The 19,100-nt window shown below is 39.5% G+C and overlaps 1 protein-coding gene across 1 annotated transcript; it reads left to right on the forward strand.

Moving 5' to 3' along the window:
- Positions 1 to 262: 262 nt before the first annotated feature.
- Positions 263 to 17,102, forward strand: LOC111874453 (replication factor C subunit 4). The gene is made up of 8 exons (XM_023869971.2): positions 263 to 501; positions 660 to 836; positions 4,701 to 4,799; positions 9,704 to 9,900; positions 13,356 to 13,552; positions 15,542 to 15,655; positions 15,831 to 15,914; positions 16,123 to 17,102. Exons 1-8 carry the CDS (start codon positions 374 to 376, stop codon positions 16,210 to 16,212), a joined length of 1,086 nt encoding a protein of 361 aa, XP_023725739.1. The 5' UTR covers positions 263 to 373; the 3' UTR covers positions 16,213 to 17,102.
- The last annotated feature ends 1,998 nt before the right edge of the window (positions 17,103 to 19,100 follow it).

The following is a 19,100-nucleotide window of genomic DNA, read 5'->3' on the forward strand; positions in this document are numbered from 1 at the left end:
GCATATGAGGAAAAGAAACAAACAAAAACAAACTCCGTGGCTTTAGTCCGCAAGCGAATTCTACCGACCGAACGACCACCGTTTGTCGGCGAAGTTTGTGTAAACTTTAGCTACGATGTGGATAAACATAAAAATAAAAGGAATAACCACTCTTAACAGAGTTTCACCTCTAAAGCTGTAAATAATCTTGTACTTTATTTATGCTAATAATAAGAAAAAAGTATTCAGCGTTGTCCATGATTAAAATGAGTTGCATATTTATTCTTAGTAATCTGTGATTGCGTCTGCCCGGTTTAATTTGTTCTTCGGCGGGAAAGCATGCAATGGTGAACATGGTGAAGAACACTGAAGAGGTTGAGTAAAGCTGTATAAAATGCAAGCATTTTTGAAAACCGGAAAACTCAGTGGAGGTCAGGGAAGTTCATCAACAACGAAGGAAAAATCATGTTCATCAGGAGTGTCTAAGAAGAAACCGTCGCTTACACCATGGGTGGAGAAGTAGTAAGTTGATGTTTTAACCTAAAAAATTATGATGATAATACATGGCTTATATGTAACATGCGGGGTTGTAATAGAATATAATGTTTTTTTTTTTTAATCTCGTGTGCTGTGTTGAATGAGTGGATTTATAGCCTCGTGATTTTTGTTTATGTTTTCAGCCGTCCTCAGACAGTGAACGATGTTGTTGAACAGAATGATGTTGTACAGGTAATGAGGCAATGTCTGAATGGTGCTGATTTGCCAAATCTACTTTTCTATGGTCCTCCAGGTACTGGTAAAACGAGCACGATTTTGGCCGCTGCTAGACAACTTTTTGGTGATATTTATAAAGATAGGTCAGTTGATACTCATATTTTCATATAATATTGCCATATCTGCTTTCATTCCAAAATTTTGAACCTTTAGCCAAGATTGGAAGTGTATTGTAAATTCTTTTAGTGCAAAAATGGTACTGTTTGAGCCAAAGGACTAATTCAGTTATACAGAGTGTTCATTATTCAGGCTTATCAGACGTCCAGGGAACTTCCGAGAATTTGCTCTCAGCAGATGCTCTAGCACCGACCGGCAAACGGGCGGTGATTCATGCGCTGATTCAGTCTGTGTTTAGCCTTCAAGTGTTTCAGAAGCTAAGTATAGTGCATTATTCTGTGACTTTATTATGGTTCGTGCGAGATACAGTTTAGAAAAAAGAGTTTTCATTTATGATTGTTATGTGAAAACACACTCATACAAATCATGCAGGACAAAATTTCGGCATAAATTTCCCGAAACAACATGTCCATCTGGGGATACAATTTCCAAATTAGTGAAGAAAGTTCGAACCCACGGCATTTTAATTGACAGAAAGCCGTTAAAAAGAAATCGTGTTTTAACTGAGGAAAAACTTGATGACATCGGTCATCGATTAGAAAATTCTCCTCGAAAATCTTTGCGGCGATTAGCACAACAAAGTGGTGTTTCTTTAGGCAGTGCATGGACAGCAACTAAACTGTTGCATATTCGTCCGTATAAATTTACTGTTGTTCATGAAATTAAACCTGTGGATTATGAAAAAAGAGTGAGGTTTTGTAATTGGTTTATCAATCATGTGCATGACGGACTTCTGGATCCTAAGCTGACATTTTTCACAGATGAGGCTAATTTTAATCTCTCGGGATATGTTAACTCACAAAACAACAGGTACTGGAGTAGTGAAAATCCTCATGCGCTAATTCAACTTCCCCTTTACGACCAAAAGATAGGCGTATGGTGTGCGGTTAGCGCACACCGTATCATTGGACCTATATTTTATGAAGGAACTCTTGATGCTCAACGATACATTAATGAAATACTCAACCAATTTTTCGTTAATTTGGCACCTGCAGAAGAAAGATTCGGTTATTTTATGCAAGACGGCGCGACTCCACACACAGCTAAGGAAACTATCCGAGCATTACGCGGTGTGTTTGGGGAATTAAATGGTGACGATAGAATTGTTAGCAAGGGTTTGTGGCCCCCTAGATCCCCAGATCTAAACCCCTGTGATTTTTATTTGTGGGGAAAACTAAAAAATGTTGTGTATGCCAACAATCCACATGACTTGGAGGCTCTAAAACAAAATATTCGGGAAGCAATTGACAACATCCAGCAACGTGAATTGCAACAAGTTTCCCAAAATCTGTTTAAAAGAATTCAGGCATGTCTCACAACAGAGGGCAGACATTTTGAACATCTTCTATGATGGTGAGTACAATATTAATTACTATATTTGATTAATAATTAGCGGAAGAAATAAATAATGTGCGCTAACAGTTCCGGCCGCGCGACAGCAATTTCCTCGGCAGGTGGCGCATCGCTTTCGCATGAAGTTGCCGACGGTAAAATCAGTGTCGAATCAGCCTCGGCTATGAACACTCTGTATATGAATAAGATATTCAATAGTTCAAGCTGGATAATGTTTTAAACACAATGATATGGTGAGAAATGTGCTCATGATGTTCCTGCTTTAAAGTAAAGGAATATTCTCACTGTAAAAACCATAAGTAAAATATTAACATAAAATAAAGCTAAACTAACATAACCAAACTGGATGCTCACCAAATCCAAGTGTGTTAATATTTCAGAACATAAAACTGTACCTCACTTCAGGTATGTTTAGCATAAGGGACAAAATAAAAGTGTCCATCATGTGCTGAAGGTTAGCCAGTCTTTTAATATATTATTGCCATCATAAACCCTGAATGACTTCTTGGTTTTTTTTATTCTTGCAGTTTGCTGGCCAGACTGCTTATTAGGGAATTCTGTAGGTCAGGGTTTGAATTGTGTCTTTCTGTGCAATAAAAGTGCCCGATCTTATGTAGCAAAAATACAAATTATGGCTTCCCAAAAGCTGCATTTATCATAGTATAGTACAGAGAACTAGGAGTTCGTATAGCAACGGGCTGGACAGCTCAGTTTCAATTTCTGGCAGTGCAAGAATTTTCTCCTCTCCACAGCATCCAGATCAAATCTGCTGTCCATCTAACCTCCTATCCAGTGGCTACCACAGCACCTTTCCTTGGGAGTAAAGTGGCAGGAGTGTGAAGCTCACCACTCACCTCCATCTAGTGCCAAGGTCAAGAAATGTGGAGCTATACCTCCACTCCCCAGTATATCTTCATGGTATAATGATTACTTAGTTAGGGACTGGGACAATTTCACCCCCCCCCAAGTATATAGAGCTAAAATTCAGTTCATACATGTTAGCAGGTGACCAAGTAACTTTAAAAGTTACTGTCACATTAACACTTAGCTAAAGTTTATCTGTAAAAACAAGACCCAAAGCCTAATCTTAGAATTTGTGTCCAACAAGTCCATGAGGCCAGACTTATGATTTTTATTTTAAAAATAAACATCTAAGTGTGTCACCTATTGATGAGTAAGTGGAACATGCAGTAGCATAGTTGGTTGAAGCACTGTGTTACAAGCCAGAAGGTCGCAGGTTCAATTCCTGATGTCATTGGATTTTTTTTTTTCAATTTACACAATCCTTTCTGCCTCTGTGGCCCTGGGTTTGACTCAGCCTGTAACAAATGAGTACCAGGAAAGGACAACCAGTACATAAGGTTGGCAACCTTACTGCCGTCTGTGAGCCGATTGTCTAGAAAGTGTGGGAACCTCTGTTTCTCACAACCCTGTGGGCCTGCATGGCCTGTTACAAGGGTTAATGTGTAAGTAGATAAATGCTCAGCACACATTGAATTATTATCTATCCTTATGCCTCAGTATTAACTTTATTCAAGTTTGCTCTGCTTCAGTATGAAACCTGTTTGCTAAGTAATTGATACAAGAGAAACACAGAATCTGATCCCATAATAAGCAACATTGGAAACATGCAGTCTATATCCACGTGCATGGTTTGCACACTTCCATAAGCACACTGAAGTCTCTGGTGACTTTCTGCAGCAGGGATTTCCTCTTTCACAAGAAATTCGATGACAGCATGCTGGCGAAACGACATATCTTTGTCGGCCATTTTGTTAGGTGTGATACTGGTCACTTGATGCAAGCTATTGACATCACAAGACACTCAAGGTTAACACAACAGCTGGTTCCACCTACCACTATACTCTCTTTTGTCTGCTGTTCCCAGGTTGCATGCAAAAGAAAGTTGCTCATAACTTTCGGTACGACCTACGTATATATAGTGTGAAAGTACCAGATGCCGCAGTCACTTCATATTTAGTTGATTCAGTGTAGGTTTGAACCTCAACCCAGAGACCATTTATCCTGATTATTTATGTGTCTTTCTATAGTCCACGCCATGTAGATGTTGTGATAATACCTCAACGTAGGCTGCAGTCATTCCCTACCTTTGTAATTCGTTGCTCCTGCCATTTGACACTGTGCTGTCTGAGCTACTGATAAAGCAAAAAATAGTAAAGATATCCCTGTAACAGGCTGTGGAGGCCCATAGGGTTGTGAGATGTTGAGGTTGTCACATTTTCTAGACAGTTGGCTCATAGATGGCGGCAAGGTTGTCAGCCTTACACGCCGGCCGCCCTTTACCCCCAAGAATATTCCTGGTACTCATTTCTGTTAGAGGCTGAGTTTAACCCAGGACCATAGTGCGACTGGAAGGATTAGGAAACTTGAATAGCATCATTAAATAAACTGTAAATATAAGAAAATGTAGACAGATATCACACTGTGCTATGTTAAGACTTGCTTTTTCATTCCAGGATATTAGAGCTTAATGCATCAGATGAACGAGGTATTCAGGTGATCCGTGAGAAAGTTAAGAGCTTTGCTCAGTTTTCGGCAAGTAGCATTCGACCTGAGTGAGTATAAATTTATTGTACCAAATGGTTATAATTCTTTCACTGTGATTCCCGTATCGAGATGATGAATGTTAAATACACACAACTTTCTTATATGTCTCTTTTTAGCCTACTTATTAAAAAAAAATGCAAGTAGGCTTATGAGACCACCGTGCTGTGTGTGTCTGTCCCACCCTACTAACAACTGTTGATCGCCTGAACTGATCTTTATGAAACCTAAGACCATCTCAACTGCTTCATGAATCCATCCCATTAGTAATACAAACACTGCAGCCTCTCAGATTGTGGAATGCCTGAATCAGTCATCATGAAAGTTGGCAGGTATATCATACCACCTGAAGCCATCTCAACAGCATAGTTCATAAATCTGCCCTGTTATTAACAGCAACACTGTAACCTCTAAAATTGCTGATATATAACCTGAATGCCTGAACTGATCATCATGAAACCTCATATGTAAATCATGTTATTGAGGCCACCTCAGTGACATACATCATAAATTACTCCCATCAGTAATATCAACATTGCAGCGTCTCAAATTGTGTTGTTTTATTGACCTCATTACACATAAACAGTGAAGTTTTTTCCTACTTGTATCAAATACTTACATCCTCCTTGGTGTCTCCACCTTATCGTGGTGAGGGGGTTTGAATATGCCAAGGACCCTGAGAGCTATACCAGCGGTAGCGTAGCGTAGCTACTGGCAGGGCCTCCCTTGCTGGACAGATCAAAGGGTAGGCATCAGACGAAGAGAGACACCAAAAACCAAAAACTGATGCCGGAAGCAGCGTCATCAGCAGCGACTTGAAGCACAGAGCAAATGATGCTCGAGATGGTTCAAGTTCGTATAGCAACAGGCGTGACCAGAGTGGTTTGAACGGCTGTTGTACTGCGATGTGGAAAGCAAATGGAAAAACTACCACATTATCACTTTTCCTGGATAGTCTCTTTCCAAAAACAGAAGATCGCATTAAGTGGAGAAACTGTTTTGGAAGAGACTGTGGACCTGTCGTCTGACAGATTACTGATGATGATGATCAAATATTTACATTGTAGTGAAAGGAAAGTAGCAGTTAGTTCTTCCCAGAATTTCCTGCTGCATCTGCTTTTCACGCTATTGTGATGGGCTGGTGTAGTGTTGTTTTGCAGAAATGAACAGCTGTTCTTTTGTCCAGATGATAAAAGACCAATATATCAGTAGCGCCTTTGATCTGTTTGTCTATGGAAGATTTGGTACAGAAGACTGGACGGCTGTTAGAGTCATAAAGTATGCAGGAAGCCCACCGAAACCAACTTCTCTTTGAATGCCAGGTCACACCACTATCCAGCGAACAAGCTAGGTGTGCTGTATGTCTTTTTCTTTTTAATTTGTGGAGTGGGGTGAAACTGAGTCCACTTGTGGGAAACCAGAGTACTCAGGTGAAACATTGCTCATTGGCACCTTGTCCATCACATATCTCATGTACCCTGACCTGGTCAGACCCAGGCAATGGTGGTGGGAGGCCAGCGACTGACACCCAGAATTGTGGCACAGTCATCCTATACACCTCAGCATATATAGCCAGAGCTGTCTGAAGCCATCCTAGTCTCCATGCGTAAGTGGATTTTTTCCCCAAGATTCTTTTGAACAGAATGGCTCTAGCAACCAGTGCATTTTTCGTACTCTGTCAGTCTGAGTTTAAACCATGCAAAGAGAATGCTACTTCAGTGATGTTTCTGTCCTTTCTCATACCTTCAAGCTCAGAGTCTCCCACACAGAAAAGTCTCTAGTTTCCTTCAGTTAAAGACGGGTGTCCTAACTCAAAATACACTCCATCCCCAGCATGTGTGCTATGGTATACATTGTAGCGTGTAGAGCCATTACTGGGTGGCTCTTACAAACAAACATGTCCCCACAGCAACAAATCAACATGCAACAATAGAGGAACTGCTGGAAACATTGTTTTCTACAGTGATCTTTGCCAAGGAGTTATATAAGTGGGACAAAGTGAAGAGGGGAGTGTGGGATATATGCCAAACAGTAAGGACGTAAGTTTACAGTATTGAAACCTGTTACAGTATTTACAGGTTTATCGAACAGAATACAAGACAACCTTTTTGACTCAATAAGTGACGCAATTCTAACAGAAATAAAAAGAGAAGTAAGCTTGGCCCCTTTTGTTGCTCTAATGGTTGACGAGATGACTGACATTCGAAGCCAATGACAGCTCTCAATCGTGTTAAGATATGCAACTAGTGTTGGTGAAATACAAGAACGGTTTTTAGGATTTTTGGATGTTAGTGCTGATTGAACTGCATTGGTGTTAGCTGAACGCATTATAGACTGTGTAGTTCAGTATGGTTTTGGCAGCAAAATAGTGGCGCAAACGTATGATGGGGTGGCGGTCATGTCAGCTGAACTTAATGGGCTACAAACTAAAGTGAGAAACACGTTTCCAAATGCCATGTTCATACATTGTATGGCACATAAGATTAATCTTGTACTTTCACAGTCTGTCTTGAGTATTAAAGAGTGCAATGTGTTTTTCAAAACACTGAACAGCTTTTCTTCTTTTTTCTCTGCATCTTATAAAAGGACGCACTGTTTGGATCAAGAAGTGAAAAAGAGGTTTCCGAAATTCACACCAACCAGGTGGAACTATAACAGTCGTCTAGTAGAGACAGTATACGAGTACAGATTTGAATAGAACACCATGTTCCAAAATATAATTGAAAATCCAGATAACTGGGATAATGAAACGTACTTTGCCACTCAAGGATTTCTTTCTGTGCTGCAAGATTTCAACTTTTAATTTTCTACTTGCTGTTTTCAGTAACCATCGTTCTTTTCGACATACTACAAACAAAATCAAATGACATATCTTTTTGTATCTGTAAAGTGACCAAAGGAAAAGAAGATATAGCCAAGAAAAGAGAAACTCCCAGAACTTTTTCTCTGAAACGTCCTCAAATGAAGAAATCAATGAATCACAGAGCAAACGATTGCGTCTTGACAATGTAGGAGACGTAAACAAATGCTTCAGAAAACTTCATTATGAAATTTTTGATAATGTTGTGAATCAAATTGAATTAAGGTTTCAGAACTTAGAAAAGCAAAAATTTCTTGAATTAATAAATCCTAATTACAGTAAGGAGTATAAAAAGACATTTCCTGAAATTCCTTTTTTGTCACTGAAAACGGCGTATGGCCAGCACTTAAATTTTCCTCGTTTAAGAAGTGAACTGAGTGTATTTTATTCTAATGAAGATTTAAACATCCAGAATGCAAGTCAGCTTTTGCTACATCTAAAAACTACAAACATTGACAGTGTACTACACCAGCTGACAAAATTATGTAAACTGATCGTGACAATTCCTGCAAGTAGTGCTTCGGTTGAACGTTCGTTTTCTACACTGAAGAGAAATAAAACTTACGCGAGGAACTCTCAAGGGGAAGGGAGAATGTCCAGGTTGTCTCTGTTGTCCATTGAGAAGAAATTATTGGAAAACATTCGCAACAATGAAGACTTCTACGACCATGTCATCAATAATTTTGCTGCTGAGAACTGGAGAATAGATTTGGTCTTCAAATAAATTTTGGTGAGTTGATTGCTATCAGTTCGTTCATTAGATACCACTGCCTCCCTTACCAAAAATAGTACTGTGCGCCACTGATTGAACTCAAGAGTCTGGCAAGAAAGCCAGAGTGTAGCCACCTGAGCTGTTTTCTTAGTAACCATTGTCAGCAACTCAGACTATATAGCATTGTTTGGTAGAGTGACAGGAATGAATTGGATAGGATGCAGAACATGGCGTAGCATTGAAGATACTACCCTGATCTTTGTCAGGGAGACCAAAGAAACCCACAAAGACCCCAGTCAGGGTTGCTGGTGTCTTGACCAAGATTTAAACTTGGCACCCCGCTTCCAGATACAGCATCCAGTGGTTGAATATGATGGATTTGGGTTCACTGTTCTGTAGCTTGTGTATCAGTTAGGGGAATGGAAAAACTACAGAAATAGTGTTTAGACAATGCAATTTATTTATCAAATAATTATTTCTTAAATGGCACCAGTGAAATATTCTGTAGAGCATCTCACTATTTCTAGTAGTTTTTCATGAAAATTCTTCATCACACACAGCAGTGGTGAAATTAACATTGTATAGCAGTAACTGATTTTGTTTCAATATGTGCAGTCATCGTAGACACACTTTTCTCTGGTCAGTTGTCTGTGTCTCACTAAGCTGCAAGTGTTCAGGGTCAACAGAGGCGAGCCACAGAGCTCCACAGCCATTGTTCCATACTTTACATTGTTGCCAGACTTGTCAGATTCCACTGCTGGACCCTGTGCAAATGAGAAGCTTTGCCACTGCAGCCAGCTTGCTTTCATATGCTAAATTTAGTGGAATCATTAGGGTATTTACACTAATAAATATGAATGACAGAAGTATGGGTGGAAAATGATTGATGTTGGTGTTCATGATGCAGGAGTCCTCTGGTGATCATTTTATCGGCATGTTAGTTATGGCCTAATAGTTGTTATAGATTTCAGAGCAACACTAGTTGTTGGGGATATTGATATACTTTGGGTCAGTTGTGTAGTTGGTTGAGGGGCTATGCTACAAGTTGAAAGGTCATGGGTTCAAGTCCCGATGAGGTCATTGGATTTTTTTTTTTCAGTTGTCCTAATCCTTCAGCTGCACAATGGCCCTGGGGTCGACTCAGCCTCTAACAGAAATGAGTACCAGGAATTAATTAAATAATTTTCCTGGGAGTAAAGCGCGGCTGGCACATAAGGCTGTCGACTTTACTGCCATCTTTGTGCCGATTGTCTAGATAATGTGGGACCCTCAACGTCTCACAACCCTATGGGCCTTCATGGCCCGGTACAGGGATACCTTTACTTTTTTCTTTTCTATTTTAGTGGAAGGCCATGCCCACCGTTCAAGATTGTGATCCTGGATGAGGCAGACTCAATGACACCAGCAGCGCAGGCTGCGTTGCGCCGAACCATGGAAAGAGAAAGCAGAACAACTCGGTTCTGTTTGGTCTGCAATTACGTGAGCCGCATCATCCCTCCTATCACTTCCCGATGTAGCAAGTTCCGCTTCAAACCACTTGGTGAGTTCATTTCAACTCTACTTTTTGCAAAAGACAATAAGTGTAATGAATGTCCTTTTTTATCATTTTATGACACAGCATTAACATTGCTGTCTGTAATTTTTGTGGAATTTCATACTGAGTTCCCCTGCTCAAAACAAACTTGAAATTATACTTCTGATCTCTTTTGGCCAGTCAGAGTCGTCAGTTTACTTGCGGGCTTAATTTAATTTCTCTCTATATCTCAGTGAATAATCACAGATAGGAACAAGTTTTACATAAAAGTTATACAAAATAGTGAGATAAATATTTTGTTTTAAGGAATGCAGTGAAACTTTGATTTCATTCTCCCAGACTTTATGTTTTTTCACAAATTGGCACACTTTTTATATGATCCTGGCCAAATGCTTATAACAGCATTAAATTTTAACCAGTGTTATGTTTCTCCCAGAAGAAGAACCAGAAGTGGAAGAGGAAGTAGCAGAACATAAAGCACTGGAAGCAGCCAGAAAGTATATATGTTAACTTGATGCTGAGAATAGTATTATTGAAATGTACAACAAAGTTGAAAATGAACTATACTAACTGAGAACTCAAAAAAAAAAAAAGAAGTAGAATGCTGTTATCAGCTGTTTAACAATATAGTGGTGATAGATCTGTACCATATTTACCAATGTATCCGGGCAAATCCTGGGAAGTAGGCCATGACCGATTGCTTCCACATCCTTTCCATTCATTAGTTGTGACCATTGTGTCATCTCACCAATGGTACATTACCACAGCAGTTGATGAAATGTCATAATATAATTCAAATATGCCTGTGCAGAGTTACCATGTACATACAAGGGGGGTCCAAAAAAATGTACTCACTCTTTGATGGTCAATATCTTTGGAACAAAATGACATGTAGTTACAATTCTTGCGTGGTAGAGTAGTGTAATGTTTTCTCAACAGATGGCGAAGGTCACATGAGTCACGTGAGTGTCGTGCCGCGTGTGCGCTGTGAGCAGAAGACAGCAGCAACAATGGCTGAAAGGTTGTTCTTTGAGCAACGCAAGGCTGTATTGAAGTGGTACTGGAAGTACGAGAACATTAAAGAGGTACAATGACAATGGGCAGAATGAGTTTGGAACTCAGCCACCAACACGTCGAACAATTGCCCGTATTCGGGATAAATTTGAAGCCAACGGTACTGTTTATGATGTGCATAAGCAAAGATCTGGGCTACCACGGATAGTAACAAGTCCAGCTTCCATTCCTGTGGTGTATCTCGATATGCTTCAGGCATCAATTTTCCCTTCCATTTGAGAGCTGTTTGGAGAGGAGAGATTTTACTTACAACAAGATGGTGCTGCACCTCACTACCATTGAGATGTCCAGGCGTACTTGGATGACACTCTACCTGGACAATGGAAAGGTCGAAGAGGTGCTATTGAGTACCCACCACGGTCTCCAGACCTAACACCTCTGAACTTCTACCTATGGGGAACCTTGAAGGATGAAGTTTATCGACAAAAGCCGGCTACACTGAACGCACTACAAGAAACCATCGAAGCGTCGTGTGCAGCCATCACACTGGACACACTGACAGTCGTAGTTCACTCAGCAGTTCGGCAGCATCGATCCTGTTTAGCCGCTGATGGTGGTCACTTCGAACACATACAATGACTCGCTCTCTCTCTCCACACAAGAATTGTAACTACATGTTATTTTGTTCCAAAGATATTGACTATCAAAGAGTGAGTACATTTTTTTAGACCCCAATGTATTTGCATTTTAAATGGCTTTCTAAGTTATGGTATAAAGCAAAATACATTCTTTCTTATACTGTATTATTCTAATTGCCCTAATTTTACACTTCCCTAAATTTTACATTTGGTTTAGCTGGACCCTAAGAAGTGTATAATCAAGGTTGCAGTATAGTCATACTATTCCAGTGCAGCAGAAAGAGGTATGGGGGGAGTGGGGTTTACCTCCATGAATTTTTAATGTTGGCACTAGATGGAGGTGAGTGGTCAGCTTTGTTCACTCTCTAGCAACATCACTCTTGGGGAAAGAGCTTGGGTTAGACCCAAAAGCAGTCTGGATACAATAGTGAGGCAAAGAATTGTGCCACTGCAGGAATTGCACTCTGGTCATCCATCCCATTTCCGGTTACTCTTGTCACTGACTTTGATACCATGGATTATGCAAAATTTTATAAGCTCTGTGATAGTCCAAGCAACAGTGAGGGATGGTCAGCTCATAACTGGTCAAGCCTTCCTGGCCTCCCACTCATGAAATAGTAGCTGGAATATGGATGGGTAATTTAATTGGATTGGTTAATATCTCACGGTAATTGTTCTGATTATACCATTGGAGCCGGGATAGTATAGTTGGTATAGCGACTGTCTACGGGCTGGATGACCGAGGGATCAGAGTTCAAGTTCCGGTAGGTTCAAGAATTTTCTCCACGACATCCAGACTGGTTCTGGGGCTGACCCAGCCTCCTATCCAATGAGTACCAGAGGCGTGAAGCTGACCACTCACCTCCAACTAGTGCTGAGGTCAAGAAAATGTGGATCTATACATACATTCCCCAAATACACCTTCATGGCGTAGTGCTTAATCAGTTAAGCACAGGGACAACTTTACCTTTTTACCTATACCATTGGTTAGGCTACGTAACAGTTGATAGAGGTCTGATGCTGTCTCAAGAGTTGCATTCATGGGGAAACACACCTATCATGTACTATACAACGAATGACAGCGATTCACTTTGATGATTGGAGTTTATTAGTTAGAATTCAAAAGTTTATACTCCTGAGCTTTAAATTAATGGAGTGGCCAAAGTGATGCAGGTTAAGGATATGTTTCAGATAATTACATTTGATGTAATTTTACAAAATGCAAAATGTTAATTTATTTTGAATAATTTTGTGGAGCAGCCAAACATGCCCATTAACTTAAAGTTTGAAACAAGATGGCTTGTACCTGCAACTCATCAGACCTCCATGAAGTAGCTCTTCATGCTCAATACTAATACAAATCCTTCATTTACAATTGGCCTATTCAGATTAAGTTCCTCACACTTAACTTGAATATGTGTGCTCTTACGGGTCAAAATCACTGAATATGATGATATACCACTGTATTCCCACATCTGCAAGCTGTCAGCTTCAGGACCTATTTCAACCAGCTGGACCTTTCTGGCTTCACATCCCACAAAAGAACTATGAGCTTCAAGACATACACTTCAACCCAAACAAGGCAATGTAATATTTCTACATCACCAGTTTACTTCTATTAGTTCCAGAAAACCGTGAATCTAAATGATCAAACCAAATTGATTACTCTAATTATTGCACCAGTCACATCCAGTTAATCAGAATTTAAACATAACTGATTAATTATCTAGGTGGCCAAAAAGGAACATGCCCATCATGTGTCAGTACATCAGGGAGCCATTCTGGTATGAACACCTCTCTATTGTACAGGCAGTGAACTGATTCGGGAGCGACTGCAGTTGATCTGTTCGGAGGAGAAGGTATCATGCGGCGAAGATGCTATGAAGTGTTTAGTGGAGACATCTGGAGGTGATCTACGACGTGCTATTACCTGCCTTCAGTCCTGCAGTCGCCTCAAGGGCCCAGGCATTGAGATACATGCTGATGATGTGCAAGAAGTAGCTGGGGTCAGTGTTTGCCCAAGTCAATGACAGAGATTAACTTTTTCCCTGAAAATCAGTTACCATCTTCCTTGAGGACCTGGCAGTTCACTCTTATGGAGCTGAGCCGTTATGGAGAAGCTGCCAATTGTGCAGCTACTCAAGAACTTCCCAGCATTTTATGGAACCCAAAGGTTCATTACCATGTTCACAAGAGCCCTCCACTGGTCCCTATCCTGAGCCACATCAATCCAATACATACTATCCTATTCTGTCTCTCTAAGATCCATTTTAATATTGTCCACACACCTATGTGTTGGTCTTCCCAGTGGTCTCTTTCCTTCTGCTTTCCCACCAATATCCTATATGGATTATTATTCTCCCCCATTTGTGCTACATGCCCCACGCATCTCATCCTCCTTGACTTGGTCATTCTAATTAGACTTGGAGAAGAGTACAATTTATAAAGTTCCTCATTATGCAGTTTTCTCCAACCTCCCGTCACTTCATCTCTCTTAAGATCAAATATTCTCCTCAACACCCTGTTCTTAAATACCCTCAGTCCTCCCTTAATGTCAGAGAACAAGTTTCACACCCATACAGAACCACAGGCAAGATTACAGTTTTGTGTATTCTAAATTTTATGTTTTTAGATAGCAGACAAAAAGACAGAAGGTTCTGGACTAAATGATAGCAAGCATTACCCGAGTTCAGTCTCCTCTTAATTTCCTCCTGAATGAGGTTTTGATCTGTTATGGTCAGGCCCTGGCAGTTCAGTATTAATTAAAGAGAAGTCTATCAGTGTTTGCCCATGTCAATGACAAAGATTAACTTCTCCCCTGAAAATCAATTACCCTCTTCCTTGAGGGCCTGGCAGTTCAGTATTAATTTATTTCCTTTATTTTCCATATATCCATACAGGTAACAAACCTAGGATGTGGAAATAGTCCCTTTGAGAATACATGTGTCCAGATACATATACTAAATTACATGAGTTACATAATTAAAATCACTTACATTAATCAGTTAACATAAATAATAATATAAAATAAAAAACTTAATAAAATTTTAATTAATAAACATAATTTAAAAAGAGCATTACTATAAAATTTAAATTAGTACAGTTTTATTTAAATTAGCTTGAAGATCGCGGGTTCAAGTCCTGATGAGGTCATTAAATTTTTTTCAGTTGACCTAATCCTTCCAGCTGCACTATGGCCCTGGGGTTCACTCAGCCTCTAACAGAAATGAGTACCAAGAATTAATTAAATAATTTTCCTGGGGAGTAAATTGAGGCCGGTGCATAAAGCCATCTTTGAGCCGATTGTCTACATAATGTGGGACCCTCAACGTCTCACAACCCTATGGGCCTTCACGGCCTGGTACAGGGATAGCTTTACTTTTTACTTTTACCCAAATTAACTGAATTAAATGCATTACAAATTTACACACTTATGACCAATTATATTGATAATATAAAGAGAAGTTTGTCAGTGGTCTCTCCATGTACCCACCTGACAGAAATGAATGAGTCTGTATCACAGATTGATGAAGATGATGGGAAGTGGAATAGGTGTACTGGTAAATACCAGTTGTCTACCTCAGTGGGAGTCAGGTATTGTACACATTCACATGTAGGTCAAAGATCTTTGACATATGAGGTCTACACTACACTTACCTCATCAGGCCTGATGTATGTAAAAGCCAGAGACATTTGAAATGAAATTGATTGCATCTCATTTCATAAACAGAATTCAGAAGTGTTTATATAATGTGTCAAGTCACAACCTGCTGACTGTATAAATTGTTTGAGCGCTGTAATGCGGTATTGTAATGGTACCTGCACATGATTTGGCTGATGAAGTGTTGTGTTATGTCATTACTAATACTGTTACTCCTGAGGTGAAAATCTAGCCACCAGCCCATACTATGTAAGGATTTAAGATTACCTCTTCATGGGTGATAGAGTTGACTAAAACTTGGTTTGTAATACTTTATGACATTTTGTTTTTTTAGGTTGTACCTGTCCAGTGGGTAAATGGTATGTTGGAAGTCTGTCATCACAACAACTACGAGATGTTGACAGAGTTTGTGGACAGACTGATGCAGGAAGGGTATTGTGTTGCACAGGTGGGATTAATGTCAACATTATCTAGCAGTTTTGAATTAAATACAAATCAAGAATTTGTTTTAAAAATTTGTACGGAACTCACGCCCATGGACATGATAATGCAATATAGTAAAAAGAGATGGATACCACCTGAATATTCATACCTCTGTCACGGTTTTGTTTTCTTTTTTCTAGCTTGTTGAACAGCTCCACGAAGTTATAGTATTTGATAACAATATGACAGATCAACAGAAATCCTTGATCTGTGACAAATTAGGGGTGAGTTTTATCCATTGCATTGTTGTACAAGTACAAGTCTTTCAGTGAAACCTGAGCCTTAAGCTGTGCTGGTGGTGTGATGGTGCTACTGCACACCTCAGCACCATAGCTCATGACCTACTGAATGCTTACATAGCACATAGTAGAAGTTGAGAAATATGTTACATTGTCAGTTCTTGATCCATATATTGTCTCCGTTGTAACACAGGTCTGCAGCTTCAGGATGCAAGATGGTGGAAATGAGTACATTGGTTTGCTGGATTTGGGCTGTACCATCATCAGAACAATGAAGACATGAAAATAAAAAGTAAATTGAGTAAATACATCGAAACCTGCATTTAATTTCCTTGATCTAAAGTTCTCCCTTATTTAACGTTTAAGTCAAGTGATTATAGACAGCGAACACTCTGAGATTCCCCCCCTTTAAGATTTTCCTCACTTTAAAGCCACTGGTCTCCAGAGAAACCTTACACTGGGGTTTCACTCTGTTGTGTGTCCTTGCTGAACACAAATTGGCATGAGATGTGCCTTTAATTTATATGTGCATTGACATTACAGTGAAGATGTATGCTGTTTCAAATATTTGGTACAAATTAGAGCCAAAACAGAAATTTCAGTCTGTATTTTAATACCTTTATTTGAGTACAAGAATATCTGAGTTACACATATGAAGCATAATCATTCTGCATGTGGCTATTTGTTTTGTTTTCTTAATGTTAAAGTGTGTTCTTCTGGCATGTGGTGCCCTGTAATCTGGTATGTAGATACCAAAATTTTTTAGCAAACCTCAAGCAATGCTTTCATGTAATGATGGAGGCAATATATTCCTCCAGAACTTGAGTAAATTTCTACTAGACTGCACAGTGTCACATCCCATAAGATGCCTTCATATTTAACCACTGTGAATACCTCAATTCAGTGTTGTAGACGTACAGTTTTCCTTGTGCCTGAGCACCCTGTTCTGAGGGTATGTAGAGTGTGAAAGTAACATTTGACCCACTCTTGACTTCATAGGTGGTTTGTAGCTGGTTGAAAATGAAGATTAGTGTAGAGTTGAAAACAGCAGAAATATACTTTTCTGTTTGAGGTGTTTCCTGGGCTTATGGATTGTAAGTGAAGGTGAAGCTATCCCTGTAACAGGCTGTGGAGGCCCATATGGTTGTGAGATTTTGAGGCTCGCACATTTTCTAGACAATCTGCTCCTAGATGCCATTGACTTTAGCCTTATGCGCCAGCTGCCCTTTACCCCCAGAAAGTTTCCTGGTACTCATTTATGTTAGAGGTTGAGTTGATCCAGGGCCATAGTGTGGTTGGAAGGATTAACTCAATTGAAAAGTTATATTACCTCAACCAACTACACTACTGCAAGCCCCTCTGGATTATACATGAAGAATGTAAATGTAGACAGGAGAGTTTGATCAGTGTATGTGGCTGACTATTATTACATAATGATATCAACTAATTATTGAACAAGATAAAATATTTTTCAAGTATGATGTGCCCCCTCATCTTTGTAGGATACATTCCAGAGGAAATAATGTGTGATGCTGTAAACAACAGAATGTAGAACTGTGTATCCATTTCTGTAAGATAATATTAATTTAAATGCTATTCAGAATCTTACACTTTCATTACTACCAACTTTTGCAATTGGTCAAGAGTTGCTCCCCCACAGTGTCATTTTTAAAATGTAATTTTGTCTGATTTTCAACATTCCTTGCCATAGTTGTATACAATTTGGAGACAGTGTAGTGATGATGCTGTTTTTACTTCTCTTGTGTTTGTAGTTGAGTCCCCAGATGGTAGACTATGCTGTGACATTCAAATTGTTCACCTATGAAAAATTGGAGACTTAGAAATTACAGCAACTGTAAAATAATTCTTTTGTTTCTAGAGTGAACTTTGGTTCCAGTAACTCATGTCCTTTTAAGAAAATAAATGCCTGCAAAGACCTTGCACATTCTTTCTCATATATGGGTTACCTTGATTACATAACCTTGCAAACAAAATCAGTTGTTGCTCAGTAGACCATCATTGCTTCCTGAATACCGAACAACAATAAAATCCAACTAATTAAGCTGGTTTCAAGAAAATCAGCATTCTCATTTGGCCCCACAGTGCACATACCTATATTTTCCTCAGTTACTGGATTTCAACATCACTAAGTGTAGGGCATGGTGCAATATATATATATATATATATATATTTTTAATTTTGAATATTTTACCTGCAGTTATGGTTTTGTACTAATTATGAGTTAGTTCATCATATACAATAATAAAAGTAAAAAAAAAAAAAGTAAAGCTATCCCTGTAACAGGCTGTGGAGGCCCATAGGCTGGTGAGACATCAAGGCTCCCACATTTTCTGGATAATCAGCTCACTGATGAAGGCAAGATGAGCCTTATGCGCTAGCCAGCTGCCCCATATTCCCAGGAAGATTCCTGGTACTCAGTTCTGTCAGAAGCTGAATCGACCCCAGGGCCATGGTGCGGCTGGAAGGATTAGTTAAACGGAAAAACGCAATGACATCGGGAGTCAAATCTGCGACCTCCCGGCTTGTAGCATAGTGCCTTAACTAACTACGCTACCACATGTACATCTAATAAAAGTACATCTGCAAAGAATTACATTTATTTCAATAGTGGATATTGTAGTCACTTCAAGAGGGGTAACCCTGGCAACCGTTAATATTATGCCTTTTATCTGTTACGTTCTTGTACTTGCCATGTGTTCTGAACGTTTCCATTCTCATTTCGTATTCTTCTAAACTTTCCAAGCTTCCCTTACTTTAGCCAGAATGAGTGTGAAACATGCTAAACGAAGCTTCGATAAGATGGTATAAAAACAATGGAACAGTTTTTGCAACATACTGTGAAGATAAGACATGGAGTACCCAAGAAGTCAATCACCAGCATGAGGATTCAAGAAACATACACATTGCCACGGGTTTCGATAGATTATGGTATAACGACAGCTTTTTCACTTCAACAATCCTAAAGCTGGCTGCTACTAATTTTAAGCATTGCATATTTTATACGCTTCGTCTTGTCCTGTGCTGTGTATGTTTCCATTGTCATTCCCTGTTTTGTGTTGAGAATGATTTAGTTCTAAATATTATTGTATTATCCAGCTTCTAGTCACAGATGCCTCTGAATGCGTGTGAAACCTCTTGACTGTGTCTAGA

The sequence above is a fragment of the Cryptotermes secundus genome, unplaced genomic scaffold, assembly GCF_002891405.2.
Source record: "Cryptotermes secundus unplaced genomic scaffold, Csec_1.0 scaffold382, whole genome shotgun sequence".
Lineage (NCBI taxonomy): Eukaryota > Metazoa > Arthropoda > Insecta > Blattodea > Kalotermitidae > Cryptotermes > Cryptotermes secundus.

Excerpts from the sequence above, each read along its gene's own strand:
- LOC111874453 (XM_023869971.2), top strand. The coding sequence starts at position 374 with ATGCAAGCATTTTTGAAAACCGGAAAACTCAGTGGAGGTCAGGGAAGT. Across the intron at positions 9,901-13,355 it reads GTTCCGCTTCAAACCACTTG|GCAGTGAACTGATTCGGGAG; the intron begins GTGAGTTCATTT and ends TCTATTGTACAG. Across the intron at positions 15,915-16,122 it reads TGATCTGTGACAAATTAGGG|GTCTGCAGCTTCAGGATGCA; the intron begins GTGAGTTTTATC and ends GTTGTAACACAG.